General features: G+C 34.2%; 2 protein-coding genes across 2 annotated transcripts in view; one reads left to right on the forward strand and one right to left on the reverse strand.

The window, feature by feature from the left end:
- The window catches only part of ZNF804B (zinc finger protein 804B), a 449,440-nt gene that overhangs the window by 23,193 nt on the left and 402,571 nt on the right, over positions 1 to 23,676 (forward strand). The gene's annotated exons all lie outside the window — the stretch shown is intronic.
- LOC101619741 (chromosome unknown open reading frame, human C7orf62) lies at positions 9,568 to 10,329 on the reverse strand. The gene has a single exon (XM_004676664.1). It carries the CDS (start codon positions 10,327 to 10,329, stop codon positions 9,568 to 9,570), a length of 762 nt encoding a protein of 253 aa, XP_004676721.1.

The following is a 23,676-nucleotide window of genomic DNA, read 5'->3' on the forward strand; positions in this document are numbered from 1 at the left end:
CTATTTTCAATAAAGTGGAGGTTATTTGAGATAACTATGTTCAGCAAAATGCCAGTATAATACAAAGTATATGCCGAACTTTTATATAGCAGATAATTTGGTAACATAAAACACTTTCAAAAACTAGTGGGTATTGATAAACACTTTGAGGACTCTGAGGTTAAGAGGGAGTGGAGAAGGGAAAGGGACAAGGGACAAGGGATATACAGACTGGGTGGTGGGTGAAAACATATACCTAAAGGAAGAGAACTATGGATGCCTTAGTGGTGGTGGTAATGTACTAGCATATACCTGAAGGAGCTGACATTATTCCTCTAAATCATATGCAGTGTAGTTAATCAATGTAAAAAAGTAATGGTAATTATAAAGAAACAGATTGAAAATTGACAAAAAAATATAAATGGACATGATGCAGCCTGCAGAAAAAAAATAATAATGTACAGGTCCAGGTACAGCAGGGAGGAATACAAATAAGATTAAAGCTTTTTGGCATTTTTTCCCTTAAGTGTAAAGATAATTGGAATCCCTTTTCAAGTGAGAACCAAAAAATATTTGAAGTTTATTATTTTAGATTCATTTGATTTGTGGAGGAATCATGGAAGGGAAAATATATATATGTAATGATCGCTGATAAATTATTTTTAAAAAATCATCATTGAGCCAATAAAATAACAGCTTTTTATCTTCTGGAAAAGAAATAATTCACACTAGAGAAATATTATACAGCCAATTTCCTATTACAATACAGTGATAGCAAGGTCATATATCCCTAAAGAAAGGAGGGAAAACCATTAAAATGTTCCTCGTCAGGTTTCATGGTCTTAGGAGAAATGATAACCTTTTAATTTATTTTGTATGACATATACAAATGAATAAATTTTGGGTACAGAAGTCTAGTCTTTAACATCTTCAGGGCAGTGTTTTATTTCTAGGAAAATAAGAAATGACTCATGGTTTGAACTGTGACATTAGAGCTCACATACATTTTAAAGTCACATTTAGTACAGTTATGTTTCTACTAGAAGTTAGAGCATTTGCTCAATAAGCAATGTTTATTGAACAGTCATTCTTTTCTAGAACTGGACAGGTAATCATTTGAGGGTCTTTAGGTATAAGACCATCTCTGCTATTTGAAACTGGGTCTCGTGGGCCATGATTGCCATCTAATATCATTATAAAAGACAGATTCCATCTTTGAAGTTAGAGTGAATTGGTGGTCCTTATTTTCGTAAACATTTTACAATCTTAAATTGAACCTTCATATTGACTCCTCAAATTCACTAGCAACGAACGCCTTACTTACCAGTCATGTCTATCATTTATACGTGTTCTATTTTCTCATCCATCCCTTACTCTTTATAATACTGCAATGTGCACCTTCCTGGTGGCCTAGGGGTTAAATCTCACTGGTATCACTGAGTTTCAGGGAGGTGACCTAAGGTGCAGCAGACCTCTCCTGTCTCCCCTGCTCCCCTCAGTCGTGTATTTCAGTAGACTCATGTGTTCTCCTCCCCACTGTCTCTGGCAAATCCTCTCTCTCACACACCCTGCACTTCTGGCCTGTATCCTATTTCTTCTACAAAAAAATAGATAAATGAATATTCTGCATTTGCTTCTGCCTCCACTACATGATCATATTTCCTTATCACCAGTGAAAGCCATGTCAATAAATCTTTATCTCAATTATTTCTTACTTGGCTTTGAGACAGAAACTGATGCTTTTGAGTACTTTCTTCTTTAGGAAATGTCCTTTCCCTTTGGCTTCAGTGACACAACCCTCATCTGCTTTTATCTCTTTATTTTTGGCAATGTAAATTAAAAATGTCTTTTAGACCCCTTTGTGGGTCTCTGCCCTTGTATTTACTCAGAGTTTTAAAGTAGGTTGACTTCAGTCTATATACTTGTTCTGGGTGATTGCCCTCCTACTGAATCCTCAGTAATTTTATGGTGATTTCTAAACCTCCAGCTCAGTATGGTCCCATCTTCTGAGTTCCAGAGCAATGCAGTCTACTGTCTACTAGATAGCTCAATATTGATATTTTTCAGACACCTCAAATTCAGTAAGTCAGATCATACCTGATATACCTCTTATTTTTTGCTGTTTCTTTCTCTTCTGGTTGTCATTAACTTTCTATATACTTCCCATCTATTCTCTCCTTGATTATGGGAGTAGCCTCCTACCTGCTGTATTTATCCAATATAGTCAACTGGTTTTCTTCCAGTTTCTTCTCTGCAACCCAAAAGGCCCTTCTTAAATGCGTATCTAATCATAATATCCCACTAACTGAAGCACCAGTGTGTGCTGTTTCACTGGAGATAAAGTCATGGTACTTATATAGCTTTAAGTATCCTAACTATCCAATCGCATCTCTTATGACAGCCTTTCATTTTTAATATCTTGCCTTTTTGAAATTCTTTCAGTTCTTGCAGCACAATATGACTTCTTTCCTTTAAATTTTAGAACAGCCCTTTGCTAGAGAGAGAGTATGTGTGTGTGTCCTCTTAAGTCCCCTGCCAGGAACATTCACCTCTTACTCTTTATCTTTTATTTGACTCACTTCTATTTAACTTTTAGGAATGTTTGTATCTTTTTTCCTTAAAGTTACCTTTTCATCTGCCAAAATTAGGTGAAGTTAGGAAACCATTGCAATCTGTAGGTTTTCTTTTATATGTCTGAGATAGGGGTATAAATTATACTTATTTGTTCAGATGTATAAATTATTCTTATTTATTTATGATTATACTGTATCATGATCTCTAATGCCTGACAAAATGCCCGGTACACTTTTTCAGTTTATACTGGCTAATGACAATGCAAAGAGAGAATGGAATTCAAGGTATGTCTTCTGGTTCCATAGCCAATCAAGAAACCCATGAGAAAGCCATTTCAACATAATGCCAAATAATAGCTGTTTTATTGTGAATGGAATACATGATAAATCAATGAATTTGAGGAGGATTCCATGATGTCAGTTATGTGTTAGGGGGTCATATAGACACACATAACTGACACCATGGCAATCAACTGATAATTATTTAATTAATGTTTTGAATGACTTTTGTTTGACTAAAGGAAGGAATTAAGCTCAGTGAGCACTGATGGTTTTATTTTTGGCTGTGGTAAATGTAGATATACAGTTAAGGGAAGTGGTGGTGATAATTATCAATATAAACTTTGGAACAATTTCTCCTTTCATTCATTTTAATTTATCCAAATTTTATTCACTTTTCTTTCCTAGAAGTTATCGTATCAGAAATTATATATTAGTCCTTAAAAATTTCAAAAAGTGTAAAATTTAACATAATCTATGTGCTCTATACTTCATTCCATATCAGGTTTCAACCTGCTGTAGCCATATCAGTAATTGAAAGAAAGTTTTCCCTTGAAAGCTCCATATTCCCATATATTTCCTGCTTCCCATATAATAACATCTTGTTGGGAAAACTGGACACATAATATATTTGTTACTTTATCTTCTTCATAACCTGTGTTTATTTGCCTGTGGATTGTCTCTCAAATTGATCTCCTTCGATCCATTTTTCAATCATTTCATCTAATTCAAACTATTATCCTCATGGGTCAGAAGAGGTATAATAATGTACTCAGTGCCTGTCTCTACCAACATGTCACCTGCCAGCCATTCTGTACTCAGCAGCCAAATCAATTCAATTATGACTTACTTAAAATCTTGAATGGCTTCCCATCAGCTTAAAGAAAAATGACGCACTCTTTACTGTTCCTCTGACTCCACAGTACTTAGTGGATGTCATAATCTTCCAGATTCCTGGTTTTTCATTTTCTCTCTGCCTCTGCATTAGAATGGATTCAGTTAGTATACTTTTTTTTTTTTTTTAAGGAAAATATTGAGCTAGACCATGGATATTCTCTTATAGGGTAAGATAATCATTCATTTGAACACTATGATTCAGAATTTTAATAAAAAGCACCTTATTCTTACTTCTGACTGCCTTATTGTAAGACGAAGAGTCTTTTCTTTTAATCTTTACTTTTTGTATAACAGCACAAGGGATTCATGGAATTCTTTTTCATTCTTGGAGAGCCTAGGATATAGAAGAACAGAGGCCTCAAAAGGAATAAATTAGTATGTGCCAAAGACATGTAATGGGTTAGCTTATGTATAACAATTGTTGTTCGTTTCATTTCTTTTAATTTTTATTTATTCTGATTTTGATTGAAAGAGTATATACTCAAGAACTGTCTCTATATAGGATAGAAAGTGAAGAATCAACTACAATATTACAATATATGTAGTTTTTATCACAAGAAAGTTGGTTGTGAAGTAGTGTATTGTTTTTGCCTTGAAAAATTTCAGGATAAGCTGGGAAGAGAGAGAGAGGAAACCATTACACTAGAATTAATTTTTATAAAAGGTAAATATGTTTAATACTGTGACTTTTATCTCACCCTCCATAATCAAGATTGTTCATTTAATGTACTATTTTTAGGTAGTATTTTTAAAAATGCTTAGCTTCTTAAAAACATATCAGAAATATGAACTATACACTTAAAAAGAAACATATTTATACTCTAACTTTAGACTAAACAAATATGTATAACAGACAAATTAGACATATCAAGCATATATACATCTCAAAGAACAGATAAGTGTGACTAATGAAACAAGGACTTAAAAAAACATTAAGAAAGCATCTTCTAATGTGGGGGGTGGGGAACATGTGTACTTTACTAGTGACTTGCTCAAATACTCCCACAGGAAAGGGTATTTTTATTCCAATGAATTGAGAATGAGCTCCTATACTTGGCTCAGTGAGTAGTAATATATAAATACAAAAATTCAACTGAATCACATCCAGGATGCATTCTTGGTATGCTTCCAAATAGAGTGAAAGAAATAATTATGTGGGTAAAGCTGAAGATTTCTGATAAAGTAAAATTATTATATTTTGCCATTTTAAAGTGCTTCTTGGACAATGACCAAAAGCTGATCAATCATATAAGCATATTCTAATATGTTGAAATCTTACAAACATTTTGATAAATATATGATTAACTTTATATAGAAATTCTTATAGGAATTTTAAATGTTTCCTTTTAAAAATGAAATACTAAAGATACAAATACTCATCTTCCCCCCCCTCAATAAAAATGGTATTTGCTTACAGGTGCTGGCATGGAACTAAATATGCAGATAAACAACAGCAATATGACAGGAGAAATGCTACAGTGTGTTTGGTTACATTTTTTTTTAAGATTTATTTATTTATGCATACAAGATCTGCGGCATAATCCAGAGGTACAGGGGGTGAGAGGATTCACCAGAGACAGAGTAGGGAGCAGAAAAGGCAGATTGACTGAAACATACTGCTGAGGGGAGCAATGGGCGAGACAGGAAAGGTCTGCTGCACTATGTGGGTCACCTCCCTGGACTGGGATCGAACTTGCACTGAAGCAGCTGTGGCTAGCTTCACAGTGCTGTGCTTTAAGCCACTCCGCCACCAGGGAGGGCACAGGCATGGCACATTCTGTCTAGAGCATGTGGAAATACCTGTGGAAATCCAGAATGCACAATATGGGTACAGGAGGAATATTATGTAGCAGGTAAGAAAATGCTCAATGTTAAAATCAAACCCTGAATGAAACATTACCACCATTTTTTCAACTGGTGAAATAGAAATTGGGGGTTACTGTTACCAACTTTTGTTTTCACTATTAGTAAAATGTAATGTCTTTAGGTCTCAGAATCTTTATCGATAAAGCAAGATGAGAAGAGCATATATTTGAAAGACCATATATTTTGTATTTTGGGGGTTCTTTTAATAGTTGTTTTTTTTAAGATTTATTTATTTGTACATACAAAACTGGGGTACAGGCTAGAGGCTCAGAGGCGGTGAGAGGCTTCGCCAGAGACAGAGTGGGGAGCAGAACAGGCAGATCCACGAAGTACACTGCTGAGGGGAGCAGCGGGTGGGTCACGAGAGGTCTGCACCGCCATGTGGTCACCTCCCGGGCAGGTGGGAATCGAACTCATGCTGAGATGGCTTTAGCTTCTCAGTGCTGTACTCTAACCTGCTGAGCCACCAGGGAGGGCCTTAATAGTTTCTTATTATCTGTATTGTAGAAATTTTATCTGTAGGTAACCTGCAAATTTACATAATTGGCCACAAGGGGGAGAACTGTAATTCTGAATTAAGCTATTCACTACATTATGAAATTATCTAAAAGTGTTTTGCAGTTTGAAGTTGGTAATATGCTATCTTACTACCACTTCCCTGTGGAAGTTGGAGGAATTTTATTTCTAGGGATAGTTTTAACTGAGTCGAAATGTGAATTTGTATTGCTAAAGTCACTAAATATAATTTTTTTGTATTAATAATTTTCTGTGAAGGAATCCAGATACTGCTTTAATTAAAATGAAGATAGAACACATTTTAAATTCACCCTGGAAGTCTTTTTCTTTCCAAATAACAGTACTTTAGTTATCCTTCAAGGAAACTATAACCTTCCTGAATGTCCTCGTGTGCTCTGAAGTAGGCATAAAATGAATGTGTCAGTCTATTGCTAAAGTACCCATATCAAACAAAAGGTTTAGAATGGTACTGGGTTCACCATTTAAATGTTAGGTGTTCATTGACTGTTGTACATAAGTGTATGTTATATGATCATTTAATGTTGAGTATTCAGTGTTAAACTACTGGTATTCAGTTTGGGTGAATCCCTGTACTCTGGCTATATATAAAGTTTTATTGTAAGGAAACTATAAATACTATTGGATTGGAAATTACCTCTTTAGTTTCCCTGAGGCTTAATGAGTTATTATTTTTGGATTTGATCAAAGTAAATCATACTCGTAAGGTCTGGCTATACCATCTCTGTATTTTATAATATATGCTGAAACATATATAACTAAATGTGTATTGTCTACTTTTAAAGACATGATATTAATGACCTACATAGAAATTTTAATAATAAAACTGTTACTGGAAACATGTTTGTGTCCCCCTTAGAGAAAATGTCTGTCACACTGTTTTCAGTATGTTCAATGAGAGCAGACCTTCCTTTGAGAATGAGAGCAATATCTAGCATATGTTTCCATGGACAAAAATTGAATATTAAGGTTAGCAATCAAGATGGAGTCTATATAATTTAGGGATGAAAAAATTTAAACTAGGCTAAACTATTTAAACTCCTTTAGATTTATAAACCCGATAGTTTATTTGCTATTAAAGACTCATGAAATGTTTCCAGCATTGTTATCACCAGGAACCCTGCCAAGGTGACTACAAGGAAGGGTAAATTTCATTTGAATAAATGCATTCTGTCATGTTCCCCTAAAATAACTAAGTATATAAGTAGCTCGATTTACTCATACTTTATTTTCCATTTATTTTCATAGTTAATAATTTGTGAATTTTTAAGTGTAAAGTAACAGTATTCTAAGTAAATAAAAATATTGTGTAGGCATTTAACTTCCTTTAAAAACAACTTTGATTTTTATTGTTTGTTTGCTTAATTTATTAATTTTCTATCCCACTCAGTATTTTATCATACCAGAAAGTATTATAGACTAGTAAAAAAACTCTGTTGTACAGTTTGGGGGATGCACATCTTACTACTATTTTGTAACTCAGTGATAGCACAGTGATTGACATGCTAGCAAATAATTACTACTTGATATTTAGTAAATACTAGGTACGAAGATTGAATAAATAAATAAATGTATCATAGTCTGTCTGTATCTATCTATCTATTTATCTATTAACTCACCATTCATCCATCTATCTATCCAGACATCCATCCATCCTTCTACCCTTCAAATTTCTCCCACTATATCTTCTAGACTTCTGCATAACCATTCACCCAAAACTTAGTGGCTTAAATCAATGACAGTATTTTAGGTTATTCATAGGCCTATATGTCAACAGAGTTTAGTGGGAACAGTTCATCTTCACTATTCAACACAGTGGCAGTTAAGCTGGTTTGAAATTCAAGGTTGACTAGAAGGCAGTTTGTAATCAGCTCACTTACTCACTCACTGTTGGCTAGGAACTCAAATGGGGATGGTATCTGAAAACCTGCTTAGTAAGTAAAAAAGGCTGAGAGAACAAGTAAGAAGTCATCTGTATGATTCCTGAATTCAGAAAACTAAACGTAAACTTTGTCAGTAATTCCAAAGCTCAAATATTCTGAATTATGTAATAAAGAATGTAGAGGTCACTATATAATTTAAGAATACAAAAGCTTTATAAAATGACCAGGAATTACACTATCTGAAGGCATTGTATTCTTCCATGCAAAACAATTTATCAAATACCTTACATTTGACAGATGTTTATCTGATGCTGTGGATATAGCAGGGTATACAGAAGATATGGTTCTTGCTATTTACAAAATTTATCTCTATATGATTCCACATAAGGTCAACAATTTGGTTATATGTGCATACTTCCTATAAAGCAATATATAATGTTCAGTTTCCATATAATCAATTTCTCCCTTCTTATACCTGAGATGAATGCTTTTTAGTGTAATTTAAATGCTCTAATTTGTTTAAGCAATTAAAAATATTAATATATTGACTACTTCAATTCTGTTTTCCCCAGATTGCTTCAATACCTTATGAAGGACATTGAATTTAATGGCAGAGATATTGTTATATCATTTCAATAGTTTATTTGTTTCAGTCTCTGGGGAAAAAAACCACAATTTCAGAATGCAATTCAAATTTTTCAAATTCAGATATTTTAGTAATTTGACAAGAGAATGAAAAGATCATTCCTGTTTTTTAATTTTATAATACAGATTTAAATACAGAATGGTGTGTGTCCCTTTTACAAATCCTGAAACTTTATTCAGTTTAGTAACAGGAGGAATGTGTGTTAGAAAAATTAACATTAAGAAGAGTTAAGAATGAGTTTATAAATATGATATTTTAATTTATTAAATATTAAACAACAAATATTAATCAGCAATATGTTATGTACTCTGAGCTCTTTACAAGACTTTAGGATGGCAGAGGAAAAACAATAGAAAAAGAAAGGAGAAAACAAATAAATGTCTGAATCAGACAGAATGCATTTAAACATATCAGATGATTTCGCTTATAAGTTGTACTACATAGAACCCGAACTAAAGGTCAGGAAAGGATTAAACTTACAAATAATTTCTCCTATTCTTAGGTCAGAAGCAACTCAGGATCCCATTTCCTCCCTAAAATTTGTATTTCCTGAACATAGGTTGCTGTTCTTTGTAGCAACACCCACATATAGGGTGCTGTAGAGAGAATGAATGAAAATTTAAATCGTTTGCTCTTTCCATTTATTTTTCTTCAAAAAAATTGATTTTATCAAAGTAATGTTAACATTTGAGAATTTATCATGCATTTATTAAACATTTCCACCTATTAAACTAATATTTTGAATTTAACATCAAACAGATCAATTTAAAATATTATGTTTAATACATTTCTTTTATGTGTAGTGCAATGTTTTGTCCCTTTTTTAATGAAAAGATTCAAGGTAAACATAGTTTTCTTTATTTAAGTAACAAGTTCCTTGGGAGATTTGACCACATCATCTCTATCAAGTCTAAAAACGGGAAGGAGCGGGCCATACAACCTCAGAATCCAGTGTGACATGTGTAGGCTTATTATACATGTTTATGAAAGTTTCTGGATCCATGAATTCCTCATATTTGCACAGGTACTTTATTATTTGTTCTGGGAGAATTAATTCAGGTATAAGTTGGTGCAAGTTATCTCCTGGCCCTTTAGTGCCCACTTTAACAGTCTTAAAAAGATAAAGTGCCAGTTTATGAGTTTGGGTGAGAAACTCTGTCATCACCTCCTCAAGGGACTGTGATTGTGTCACATCATCAAGATACATGACTGGCGCATTTATTACTGAAATGTGCCATTGCATGAAGAACCTTGTCGGGATGTTATGAGATACTACTATAATTTTCATTCTTTGGATAAAAAAATTGTCTTCCTTCTTCTTATGTTTAAGATACTCTAAAAGAATTCGGTAAAATGTACCACTGGACGTCTCAAGGATATGCAGAATAGAACTAGGATATAGGAGCAATATTCCTGTCACTAATTCTCCTAGGCGACGTTTTGAAATTAGCTGAAATATTTGTTCAAAGTAATCAGATACAACTTTTTTTTCTGTGTTTGCTGCTATCTCCGCCACTACAAACATCCTATGAATAAGGAATTTCTTCAGGTGTAGTCTTTGCTTCTCTTCAAGTAAATGCAAGTAATTGCCACGTGGAACTTGTGGTAGTAGAGGACATTCCGATGGACAAGGCTTTTTGCTGCTCTTTTGGCAATGGACTAAGCCGGACATAATAAGTACTATTATCCTTCAGATGACTCCAGTTTTTAGTTTTCCACAATATTAATATTTTCAGGATATCTCTTCAGTGATGAAATCTTACTTTCATTTTCTTCTTGAAAAAAAAAAAATACCCGTTTACTTAGTTTGCCACACGCTACTGTATTATCATAAACAATGTCTTTGAAATGAAAGAGAATGCTCAAAGAAGGGTTGGATTACAGAGGGTATTTTTTTTAAGTTAAAAAATGAAATAAATAATACATACTAGAAAAAAAATCTATGAATTAGAGCAGAGTGAACTTAGTTTACTGAAAACTTACTTTTGTTTACATAATTATTTTCTCCTTTAATGTTATAGTATATTTTATCTCTGAACCATTTAACAATCACACACACACAGAGAAAGATGATCTATTTTTATATTTATGAAAGGTAACTGTAAGGTTTATAATTTTGAGCATCATCTGTAGACATATATCTGCTGATAGTCATTGACAGTAACAGCATTAAAATGTCCTTATGTAATGGCAATTATAGATTTTTCTTGATTTGTGAAATTTTTAGGATAATTCCCTAATTTATTTTATGAATTTAGCTTGTCAATGAGTTTTTTTTTTTTTTTTAAATCTGGAGTTTTCTTAAGTCTTAATTGTCTTGTTTAACCTTTACTCAGTACAATACAAGTTAATAATGTTTGGATAAGAAGATTAAACTGTTTTTTTTTTTTTTTTGCCTTATCAACAAACCTCAAAAAAATGAGTTGTTATAGAAAACAAACAAACAAACAAAAATCTGTTTTTAACTTACTCTTTTTGAAAATCTTGTCTTCTCTCCAGATCAACATTACATTTCTTTTATTGTTCAAGTGCTTCTTTCTGTTACCTATCCTTGAAGTCCCAAGTACCCTCCATCACTCTTCCAACTGCCAGTGCCTTGGGCGCTGTGGGCTGTCCAGTGTTCTATTCTGGTTTCCATAATGTCTCAGTGAGTCAGAATGTCAGCAGTGTTAAAGGGCCAGAGTGTGCAAGCAAAATTTTTAACAGGGTTCTCAAATCTCAACATAACCATAGAAGAAATGAGGATTTCATTTCCAACGATATCTTTAGACAGGTGCCTTTGTAAGTCAGATGTGGAAATATCCATCTTTTTGTCCACAGTGAAAAGGAATGTAGTTTGCTAAAAATTCATAGACACTATCAACAATATCCCTAAGGTAAAGAGATACTTCTGCACTAATTGAAGACTGTAAGGACCCAAATCTGATTCTGTATAATGATGACTGTTATGAAAGTTCGTATACAGTTCAAGTTTTAATCTGAATTAAAGGTCTATTTTTAGACATACATCATTGATCTTAAAATTGCCTTTAAGTGAACTTTAAATCTTAATTTTAAAACAAGAATAGAAAATAACTATTTGATTTTCAAAAATTAATCTTTGAGTACTGTTTTCTTCCCTCCATCCCCCATGTTTGTTTTTTTTCCAGATTATTCTTCAGATTTTAGTAATATATCATGATAAATCATTCCATAAATTAGAGGTGAGGAGGTGACTTAATTATTTAATTGTTTGATATATACGAATTGACTATCATTCCTCAGTGTTTCATTTCATCATTGCCTGAAGTGCTACACTTTTTACAAAGGGACACAGAAACCTTGTCATCTGCCAGGCTTAGATTATTCTCACTCTCATTCTTTCATGTGCTTTGCACAGTGTGATTACATTGGCCACAGCATCCTTTTTTATGCCTTTTCTCCTCCCTTGGTCTCTGTGACTCTAAACTTCCCTGAATTTTTTTTCCAAATCTCTTTTGTGGCCTAGTCGAACTCCTTCTTACACCCAAATCTGGATAATGCCGAGGCTTTGTGCTCTATCTTGCTTGCTAATTCTGACCTGGGAGGTACATATCATATTTATTGCCAAATCTCTTGATTGACGTTGCTTATTAATCATGGAGTCTTTCCTGTAAACCCAATCTAATTTACTGATTCCTTAATTTAAAGCATCAACTAGTTCGCTTGGACTGACAAAAATGAAAAAAAATGCATTTCCATCCCAGTATTTTCTCTATAGACAACATTCTTGAATTATAATTTCATTTATAACTCATCCCCCTTGTATGTAGCTCAACCCTTTCAAATTTAAAATGACAACCTCTTAACTGTTATTTTCTTTATTAAACATATTCCTTTTAACAAATATCCCATTTGTATCTCAATTTGCATTTTGTTTTTAACTCTTATCCCCAGGCCAACATCCTTTGGTGTTATCTTTTCATGTTTCATAAAAACTACTCTCCAATTCAATTCTGTTAATGTTTACATTCACATTGAAATATATCAAGATATCTTGATTTTACACTGCCTCCTTTGTAGAACTAGCTCATTTTTTAGAGAGAGTTTTAAGCCACAGAGGTCTACAGATTTTCTTACCTCATCTATTCAACTAAAACCATGTTAACTATAAGAAAATTGGAATTATTGCTTTACAAACTTCATTTTACAAACATTTCCCTGAGACCTTCCTCTCAATAGAATGTTGTGAGTGGAAGCTTATGAACGATACCAGCCTGGTTTCTGGCACGCTTCCCATCCCCAGTGATGGACTGTACTAGAGACAAAGTGGGGACTTACACTAACTGCAGAGCTTGTTAGTATGAATGCTGGTCCAAGTCAGTGGCAGAATTATAAGATTTTGCTATTGAAAAACATGTACAAACGCAAATTACCCTTTTACACATAGATAAAATGACACCATTTTTTTCTTTATGAAACCATTCTTAGTACAGAACAGTGTTTCTCCCCCCTTTTCTTTTTTTTTTTTTTTTGCTACTCTAAAAAGAGACCACATGTGATTTCCTGCCATATTTGTTTCCATTTTTCTTCATATATTTTGGTTCTTCCACTAATAAGAAAATTAATCATTATAATACCCCATATAAGTCATGCAAAATATCAGCAAGATATTCCTTCTTCATAATGATAACCTAATTGGTGTTGTTTTAAAGCCTATTTACACATATGAAATTGTAATTTAAAAATCATCTGTAAGTTAAAAATCATCTGATGCTGACAACTTTGTGTGTTATAATGTAACACATTTAGAAACAATAGTTTTTACCCTGCATTTTCTCAATGTATATTTTCCACTGCTGGATAGATTTTCAGTTGTGGAGTTGCTGTCTTCTAAATTTAGTCATAGCTATCTGAAATACTTAAAGACAATTTACTTTATTTTCTTGCTTCAATCAACCATACTTTTAAGTGTCAAGAGTAAATTTTGAGCAAGTAGTAATAGAAACAACACAGTTTGGAGAGTTTTTGATTGGTATGTGTAATTACAATTGTATGCAGTCCTCTCAATGAACACTTCACATTTGAGTTTCCAGATGCCATAGTTCTTGTGTTTTATCCACTAAGGGAAAGTGACTCAAGCAGCATTTTTTTTTCTGACATTCCAGTGGGAAAGAGGCATAGTGATTTTCCTCCCAGTGTCATTTCTTTAGAGTAGATAGACACATTCAAATAACTGACAAGTGGCTGAACTTGGATTGAAATGTAAGATTCCAGAGGAATCTTTTTTTCAATTATTCTATCTATCCACCCTGTTACTCGACTTATTCCTAATAAATAAGGAACTTATAACTCATGTCAGGAAGTGTACTTATGTTTTATTCTCTGGAATCAAATGTTTCTGAAAAAACAAATTCCCAACTTACTTTTGTCTGTTTAAGAAAGGATTTAAAAAACTAAATACCATTTACTGGTTATTTTTGTTACGCTGTGCAGTAAATGCTTTTCACATATTAACTTAATATTTACAACAAACAGATAAATTTTTTGTCCAAAATTTATTGAAAAGTTTTGCTTTAACAAGAGGTATTTAAATACCTTGCACAGAGATATTTAAATACCTTGCACAAGCTTGAAAGAATCGGGCTATTTAACTCAGGCAAAGAGATTTATTACCTCTTCTCCATCCCCATCATTACAAAGTCACTTTTTGCTCCTCTTTAAGGTAAATTTCTCTGGAAATGGAAGATAGTTAATAGTTTGTATAAAGACAATTGAAAGAAAAAATCCTACATAATACATGTGATCTAAGGATAATCTTTCATTTTTACTCTCCCATGCTAGATATTTCCATACTTTCGATATGCCAGGTAAGATCTTCAGCATTATGAGAAACTCAAGCATGTAAAATCTCAGTCCCTAACATTAGTAGTTCAAAGCCTAATAGGGGTGAGATGTTCCTGAATCATAGGAGAGCAAGGTAAAAACATAACTAAATGTAAACATACGTAAAATATAAAACATGTGAAAGATGTGTTGGGTCATGGAAAATTTTCCCCATCCTATCTGGGTTCTTTAAGAGTGGGACAGATGAACAAATTATCATCAAATATTTGTAGGCTAAAAAGTCAAAATATAGTAACATATATATAGAAAATCTATGTGGTTGCAAGATCCAAAGAATAATGAAGAGGACCAGGACATTTATTACTTTTAGAGACCTGAGGCATCAAGGAGATAGAGGGAGGAACTTGACAAGATAGAAAAGGAAGAGGTGATCTTATCTCTACTCTTAAGAGGAAAGAATGAAATTCTTAGAGAGAGAAGATAGGTTCACTCTTAAATTTAAACCTAAGCCACATTTTTCTAGGTCACCAAAAAGGGAACAGTGATCACTTTTTTTTTTTAAGACTTATTTATTCGTACAGAACTGGGGTACAGGCCAGAGATGCGGAGGGTGAGAGGATTCACCAGGGACAGAGTGGGGAGCAGAGCAGGCAGATCCATGAAGTACCCTGCGGGTCAGGAGAGGTCTGCCATGCCATGTGGTCACCTCCGGGGCAGGCAGGAATCGAACTCATGTGGAAGTGGCTCAAGCTTCTTAGTGCTGTGCTTTAACCCGCTGCGCCACGAGGGAGGGCCAGTGATCACTTTTTTAATTAGGAAAGGAGAAAGACTCAGATAAGGACAAAAGATCCTCAGGGAGCCCCTTCCCCACTCTCCCCGCCCCCCACTCCAAACCCCACACCCCTGTGCCAGCAGGCTCTCCACACAAAACAATCTGCAGTTTTTAAGAAAGGACAATGGACTACACACACTCGGGATTGACCTCTAGTCCCATATCAAAGTGAGGAGTCCTAAAAGTCTATCTGATTCTTTTAGGGAATATTGACCCCACAATGTTCAATGTTTTAGAAACATTGAGCTAGAAAGAGTAGCTCAATGTTATCAATGTCTTGATAACCCTAAAGTCCTTTTATTTGCACATGATCTTCTAAGCAGCAGAGTTGAAGAGCATTTTGTGAATGCTTCTTGAGTTCATTCCTTTGGAATAAGGATATTCACTCGTGGGAATACTAGATCCCACTTTAAGCTTTCAGTTGTACTTGTGTACTAAAGAAAAGAGAACACACTGAATCACCTTGTAGAGTAAGTGATGGAAGCAGGCTTTTTACACACTAGCCTCTGGTGGCTATATCACCTATGGCCTTGATCATGTTGGCACAGGAGGCACATGTGTGTGGGGCCTGCAGGCTTGAGTGTGGACCCATGGAACATGGGTATGTGTGCATATGCACCTGTGCACAGCTGAGCCTACAAGGGAGGGAGTGTTTCATCCTGCGGCACGGGGTTCACGTTACTCTCCTTGTTGGCTGGTTTTCCTGTTTATTATTAAAACCTGTGAAGATGATGCCAAGGGCTCCAAAATTCACTTTTAATTTGTTAAAACCAATAGTGAATCTACTCAGCCTCTGATAGCTGTGCAACACACTTTCACTAAACATTTTTTTGTTTGTTTGTTTTGTTTTGACATATCTAAAAATCAGTGTAAGGTCATTAATGGTGATCATAATGACTTACACCTTGGGAAAAGCCTTTTGCATACATAAGCTACTAAGCAGAGCAAATAAGAGTAAGCTTAACTACCAAATCAAAGGGTACTTGAAGATGCACAAAATGGGAAAATTAGATTACCCTTTTCATCATGGAGACAAAGACATTTGACAAAAACAAAAAACAAACAAACAAAAAAACATTATGGAGCAGCGTTTGGGAATTATTTATTCAATTATTTATTATGGAGAACATAGACTAGGAATACTCTGTTATTCAATTCAGACATTTAACATATGTCTACTATGTGTAGAAAAATATGCCAGAACACTGTGGAGACATTCATGTAAATCAGAAATTGAATCTACACATGAAATATTCATTTTACTAGTGGAGCTTGAAATCCCCACAATTATGTTCAATATAGGGCTAGAGAGAATAAATACTATAATAAGATATAAACAAGCACTGAAAATACAAACTGCTGAAACAATTAAACCTAGCTAGAGAACCATCATTTAAACTTGGCATTAAGAAAAAAACAAAAAAAGATTTATGTGGGAATAAAGTAAGTGTTGTTGGAATATAGGGGTTTAAAAACACTTTTTAAGATGGATATATAAAGAGCAGACATATGTTATAAATTTGTGAAATGTGAGAACTCATTAATGAAATGGCAATAGTCTATTGTGGCTAGAGTGTATTTCTCAGTCTATACAATCCTTGCTTTGTTAAATTGGAGATTCGTACTTTATATTCTTCAAAAATTTTAGTTAATACCCTTAAAGTGAGGTTCAAGAATTTTCATTTTTGACGTGTGTTCTCCAAGGTCTCTATCTATTTCACTTCAGTAAAGAGAGGTCTTCTTTGTAGTTATTTAAACTCTGGCTGTCTGTTAGAATCATCTGGTGGAGAATTAAAAAAAAAAAAGTTTCTGGCTCTTCTTTAATTAGTGTGGAATGTAACACTCAAGTATGCTTAGTAAAATGTCACCAGGTGACTCTGATTTTAGCCTTAGCGTAAAACCGCTGATCTGAGCAAGACAGTGACTGGAAAGTAGCTAAGAAGCAAAAAGGATGTTGCAATCAGTTTGTGGAGGATGCCAATGCCATACTGAGAGGTTAGAGTTTTACTCTGTGGGTAACAGGGAATCACTGGGATTTGTTGAGTGCTTTTAACTATAACTGTGTTTTAGAAAGTTAGTTGCCTTTGAAATATAGAGGAATTGGAGTTGGAAAATCCTGAAAGCAGGCAGAGCACTGTTAAGTATTCTGTGGTTGGCAAATGAGTACTGTTTTATGACTGTCAAATTATAAATTTGTTCAACTTTTCTGGAAAAATTTTCATGCTTTTTGACTAAGGTCTATTCTGGGAATATATGATAAATACAATTATTGGCAAAATGTTAAAATTAGTGGAAATTGGTGGTGATTTATTTTAAATTTCCCAGTATCATCTAAGCACTTCTACATTATTGTTTTGTTTTGTTTTGTTTTAAATATTTATTTATTTGTGCGTACAAATTGGGGTACAGGCCTGAGGCTCAGGGGCGGTAAGAGGCTTCACCAGAGACAGAGTGGGGAACAGAACAGGCAGATTGACGAAGTACACTGCTGAGGGGATCAGCGGGCGGGTCAGGAGAGTTCTGCCATGCTATGTGGTCACCTCCAGGACAGGTGAGAATCGAACTCATGTGGAAGTGGCTTTAGTTTCTCAGTGCTGTGCTTTAACCTGCTATGCCACCAGGGAGGGCCTACATTATTGTTTTATTTAGAAAAAAAAAGTCAACATGAAATGCAATGTCTTCATAAAAAATAATGCATGTGTTGTTCTGTTTATAAATTTGTGGGAGTCTGTCATGGGAACTGCTGGTTGGTAGAGCTTATAAGATCATGATTTTTAGACTAGGTTGAACAAGGATAATCCACACTCAGGGATGTCTGGGCCAAATGACTGAAAGTCAAAATAGGAAGACGTAGTGTTCACAGCTGATGCATATCATCAAAGCACAGTTCAGATACCTCAGTCCCTAAAAACCCTGTTAAATTGAAATTTTTCACTAGCCTAAGGCTAAGGTGGGTCTTCAAGCATGTTAGTTAGTTGAGACATTAAAGTAAAAACTGAGGAAGTTGCTGAAATTAAAGATGTGTAAGTCATCACCAAGGTAGATATGACTTAATTAACTGGATGTAGGAACGAGAATACTAGGATTTAAAGGTGACTCTGCACTTGAATGTTAGTAACTAGAAAGACTAAGATTTTTCAGAATACAGGTAGAATAGAGAATTGAACCCAGATTGGGGAAGAAAATAGTTTGTACATATTAAATTCAAGTGAAGTTGCCATGGGGACATCCAAGTAAAAAAGAATTTAAAGCTAGAGATCTGGAGAAGTCTGGATTGTGATGCAAATTTGCAAATTTCATAGTCATTTGTAAGGGAAAAGTTGATACCATGGAAACCAGTTTGATTCTAAGATAAAGAAAAAAACATAAGCCAGAGTACCCTATGGAACACCTAGTTTTAAGAAATGAGTAAGTGGAAGTCAATGAAAGAGGCAACAAAACATCAGAAATAGGTGGAGAAATAAGAAAACACAAGAACTTGAAGGTTGATGTATAGGGCAGGTAGAAGAGGGTGGGTGGTCATGATACAATTTGTAAATAGAGGTCAAAAAAACTTGAGGATTAAGGTGGCTTGTAAAAAATTCATTTTATTTTATTTCTTGGACACTTAAAAAGATATAGTCATTAAAATAGTTTTGGAAGCCTAGTGGCAATCATTGAAAGAGTCAAAGTAGAATAAGTAGTCAAAGAGTAGACCATTTCAAAACATTTTGCACTAAGAAAAATGAAAACACTGATAGTAAATTACAGAGGAAGAAGATTACAGGATAATTATACTGCCATGATCCTAGTTTTTTTTTTTTTTCCTATTGAAACTTGCATGCTGTTTTTTCTAAATTGTATGCAACCACGAAGGCAGAATTTGAAAATGGAATGGAAGTCTGGAATGTATGCTTGGAAAATATTTTAAGTGCCTCAGTTCTGTACAGAGAGCTTGGAACCTACAAATAACACTACACTATGAATTATGTTTATTTTCTGCTACTTTGGCAGATGGAAAATCTCTAAAGACATGATTTACCAACACACTTGGTTTGGTTCTGTCATGTGACATGAAACACAATACGTCTTAATTTAGCGTTATATAACTTTAAGAAATATTTCAATAGCAGCAAAGTTGCTTTCAACAGTCAAAGTTATTTATGACTGGAGTGATATATTTGTAACAATAATTCATTATGCTAGAGAACATTATCAGTAAGCTAATATCTATTTTAGCATTTGATTTTGCTATACATTTGATCGGTGTACAGAGTTGAATAAATATAAGTTTATAGTTGCAAAGGAACTTAGCATCACTGATATACCCTTTTAAGATTAAGGAAATGTGGGAACAAGAGGCTAGTTGATATTGTCCTCAAATTACTTACTTTACAGCTATGTTATAAATGACAAAAAATATTGGAAATGAGATGTTTCTTAATAGAGCGTTCTTCAGAAATATATTTTCAGTAAAGTGTATTAGAGCTATTGAAACTGAATTTTATGGTCATAGAGAATCATTAAATGTTTTCATCCAGAGAAGTAATATGATGAATACTATATTTTATGGTATTAATAACTATTTAGAATGTTTGCGAAAGGACTCAGAAATATTTCCAAAAAATATTGTATTTCATTTGTATAATGTTTAGAATACAATTGAAATTTATTTATTTAAAGACATTCATTTATGCATATACAAGCTAGGGTGAGGGTCAGAGTATCAGGGAGTTGGGAGGATTTCATCAGAGACAAAGCAGAGAGTAGAACATGCAGATCTACTGAAATACACTGCTGAGAGAAGCAGTGGGCAGGACAGGAAAGGTCTGCTGTGTCATGTGGGTCACCTCCCTGACTGGGGATCAAATTTGTGCTTCGGTGATTGCTGCCAAGACTCAATCTCAATATCTTGTACCACCACAGAGGTACTACAATTGAAGTGTATATATATATATATATATGTGTGTGTGTGTGTGTGTGTGTGTGTGTGTGTGTGTGTGTGCAAAAGAAAATATTAATCTAATTCTAAGGAACTACAAATCTTTCTTATTTCATATAACCAAAGCAGCAATAGAGTAGAAACAGCATAATGAAATATTTTTAAAGATTGACTGTCTTAGATATCTAAAAGAGATTTGCAACAACCCTATGTTTTCCTGCAACCTTCCCAACTTCACTAAATTTAATGTCCTTTTTGTCCATTCAAATTCAGGACCACTCCATGTTTCTTCAGAAACCACTATCATGAACAGTTGTAGACATTGCAGAGCCTCTTGGGATACAAAACATTATTTTAATATATATAATAATCAGAAAAAATTACATTTTGGTGAACTGAGTCATAGGTCATGAAAACATAGAAGGGTGTGTCTGCTTCATTTGGGAGCACAAACTCCCTGATACCATAGTAACTTCACAGTGGGGGATGGGCCTCTCAATCTATATCCTTGTCTCTATGACAATCACTTCTCTATTCTACATGTGCTCCCTTCAGCCACATATAAAAATAATCCATTTTAATATGGATGTTTTTTCCTAGTGGAGCTCATAAGCAAAGCTATCATGGAAAGGTACTAAGGTACTACCTAAATTAACAAAAAGGTCTTACCTTTGTACCTATGGCCCAGTTGGTAGAAATAATGTCTTCCAGTGTTTTGTATATGAATAAAAATGGACACTTCAATTGGTCTGGCCACTTTTACTTTTTTCAGTAAAAATAATGATATACTAAATATATGTATGTGTGTATCCAACTATTAGTAACACAAGATGAGTGAGGCTTATGTATCAAGGCAACATTTGGGGTCAACTATGATGCTCAAAATCAATAAGTCTTTAGAATTACTAACTCTTTAGCCAAACAACTTGAGTATTGATTGTTCTTTCTGTGATTAAATTTGTTCATGATGACAATTTTTTTTTTTTTGTGCATACAGAGGTGGGGTACAGGCCAGAGGCTCAGGGGCAGTGAGAGTCTTCACCAGAGACAGAGTGGGGAGCACAACAGGCAGATCGACGAAGTAACTGCTGAGGGCAGCAGCCGGCGGGTCAGGAGAGGTCTGCCACGCCATGTGGTCACCTCCGGGACAGGCGGGGATCGAACTCATGTGGAAGCGGCTTTAGCTTCTCAGTGCTGTGCTTTAACCCTCTGCGCCACCAGAGAGGGCCATGATGACAATTTTTAATAGGGATAGTTTGGTTTAGTTCCTTCCTGCCTGTGACTGTACAGGTGCCTCTCTTTTTCTTTCTCTTTCTTACTAATAAACCTGTCCATTTAAAATGTTAAAAAAAAAAAAAAAAGATTAGTTTTGTTAGAGGCCAAACACTTCTGGCTGTGGTTCAGTAGAAAAAGTAACTTCATTTATATCGTAAGCAGAATTGATAGTGTCATCATTGTTTAATGGGTTTAATGGCTAGTACACTACTCAAAATGTTGTACTTAAAGACCATGAATCCATGGTCAATGTCTCTCTCATTTGTGTGTTTGTGTAACTTTTCAATAATAAGACAACAAGACAGTAAACACAATAAAACACAATTTTAAGCTTTGACTCTTGAATGAAAGTCGATATTGGGTCTCAGGATTACTGGGTTGTGGGAAGTGATACTAATGAGTTTCTAGAGGTTGAGGTCAGGATTGTGATATGTGTTCAGTGACTCATCCTTAGTTCTTAGAAATTTGTCTCCAGTGATATATTTGGAAACCAGGCTAGTCTTAACATTTATTATGAGATTATTCTTCAAGACTGGTGGCTGATAAAGAGGGACATTCTTGATCATGTTTTTATTTCATTGGAATCCGAATACAGGTGTTTAGCTTTAGTTTATATCTGCTTTGCCTTCAACAGATTTTTCCTTGGTGATTTAAAGATAAAAGGCAATAGCTAATTTTGAACAAAACAAACCTTATAATTATTATTAAACTAAATATTTAGAAAAAAAGTTTTTCATGGAATACTAAAGCATAATCATACTCTGCAATTTTTATTTCACATCTGACTGATCGTTTTCTCTCTATAACTTGTTAATTTTTTTAAGTGGTATAATTTTTTGATAATACTGTATAATTAAGCCACTTTTATGTAATGAAATATAGAGATGGGCAATGAAAGAACCACAAATATGTGTGTGTCAAAGTAAAATTAAGGAGTAAGACATTGTTATTGGTAAAGTGATGCTAGAATGAGGTAAAATTCAGCTATTCTATATAGGAACTAAATTAAATCTGGAATGCTTTGTGTTACTGAGTAGAAAAGAACCATCCTGCTGAATACTTTATAACATCTGAGTGGGGTGAGTGTTGCTGCAGCAGTATCCAGGAAATACAATCAGGGTGTCTGAAGCCAGCATCCATTTATCTAAAATTAATCATTTTTCTGAGTAGGCAGATGATAATCCTGTACTGGGTGCCAATATCTTTTTATTCATGACTCAGATAAAGCTAGAGCCCTCCTCTGTGATATAAAGGAGATCTATCTGTAGCTTTTCCTACAAGATTATGAATTACTTTTTAGATTTTTCAACATTTTTTTGGGATTGAGAATCAATATAAAATTGTTTGTAAAATAAATCCCTAAACACAATTTAGTCTATTTTATCTTCCTCCTTCAGGAAGGTATAAATGAGGCATTCTAAATATAAGGCAGCTTTTTTGCTCTTTCATTGTAAATTCTCTAGTCAATCGAGTTCCTACAAATGGGTTCCTAGAGTTCCTAACAAAGGCTGTAAGAGATATGCAAAATTTGACCAAAGAATGTATAACAGATTGTAGTGTTAGTGGAAAGAAAAAGATCTAAAAAGAATTCAGAAATGAAACATGCCTTGACATGCTGCTTTAATTATATAGTATAGTTAGAAGACTGGTACATATTCTAATTTAAATTGCATAAGGGTAAAATTAAATCTGGGATATGAACTGTGTGACTTTTAAAGCTTCTGAACTTGACTCCACGAGGTGGTGAGGTTTCCATTACAGACAGCATCTAGTGTTCAGGTGACCCTTACTGGAAATGACAAGTGTCTAGTAACTGTCTTGGTTGAACACTCTGATCAACATATAATTTAAATTGACTGAGGCAATAACTTCAAAACTATTTATGGTGACATCATTGCTTGCTTTGTGGATAAAGAACTTCTAGCCTTGGAAAAACATATAACTTGCAGTAGAAATATTTCAGAGACTTTAATTCTTAGTGACAATATATTTTTGTTTGGGAGACGTCTCTACATACTTGGTAAGTCAGTGATTCCATGCATTCCAAGTAGTCCAGTGATTCCAAGTAACAAGTTAATTTTTTAATTCCATATTAAGTGTTACTGTATATTTAGATTTTTTAGTTAATTTACATCAAAAATTTACTGTTTAGGCCCTCCCTGGTGGCACAGCGGGTTAAAGCACAG

Source organism: Condylura cristata, unplaced genomic scaffold (genome assembly GCF_000260355.1).
Source record: "Condylura cristata isolate star-nosed mole 26May11 unplaced genomic scaffold, ConCri1.0 scaffold00005, whole genome shotgun sequence".
Classification (NCBI taxonomy): Eukaryota; Metazoa; Chordata; class Mammalia; order Eulipotyphla; family Talpidae; genus Condylura; species Condylura cristata.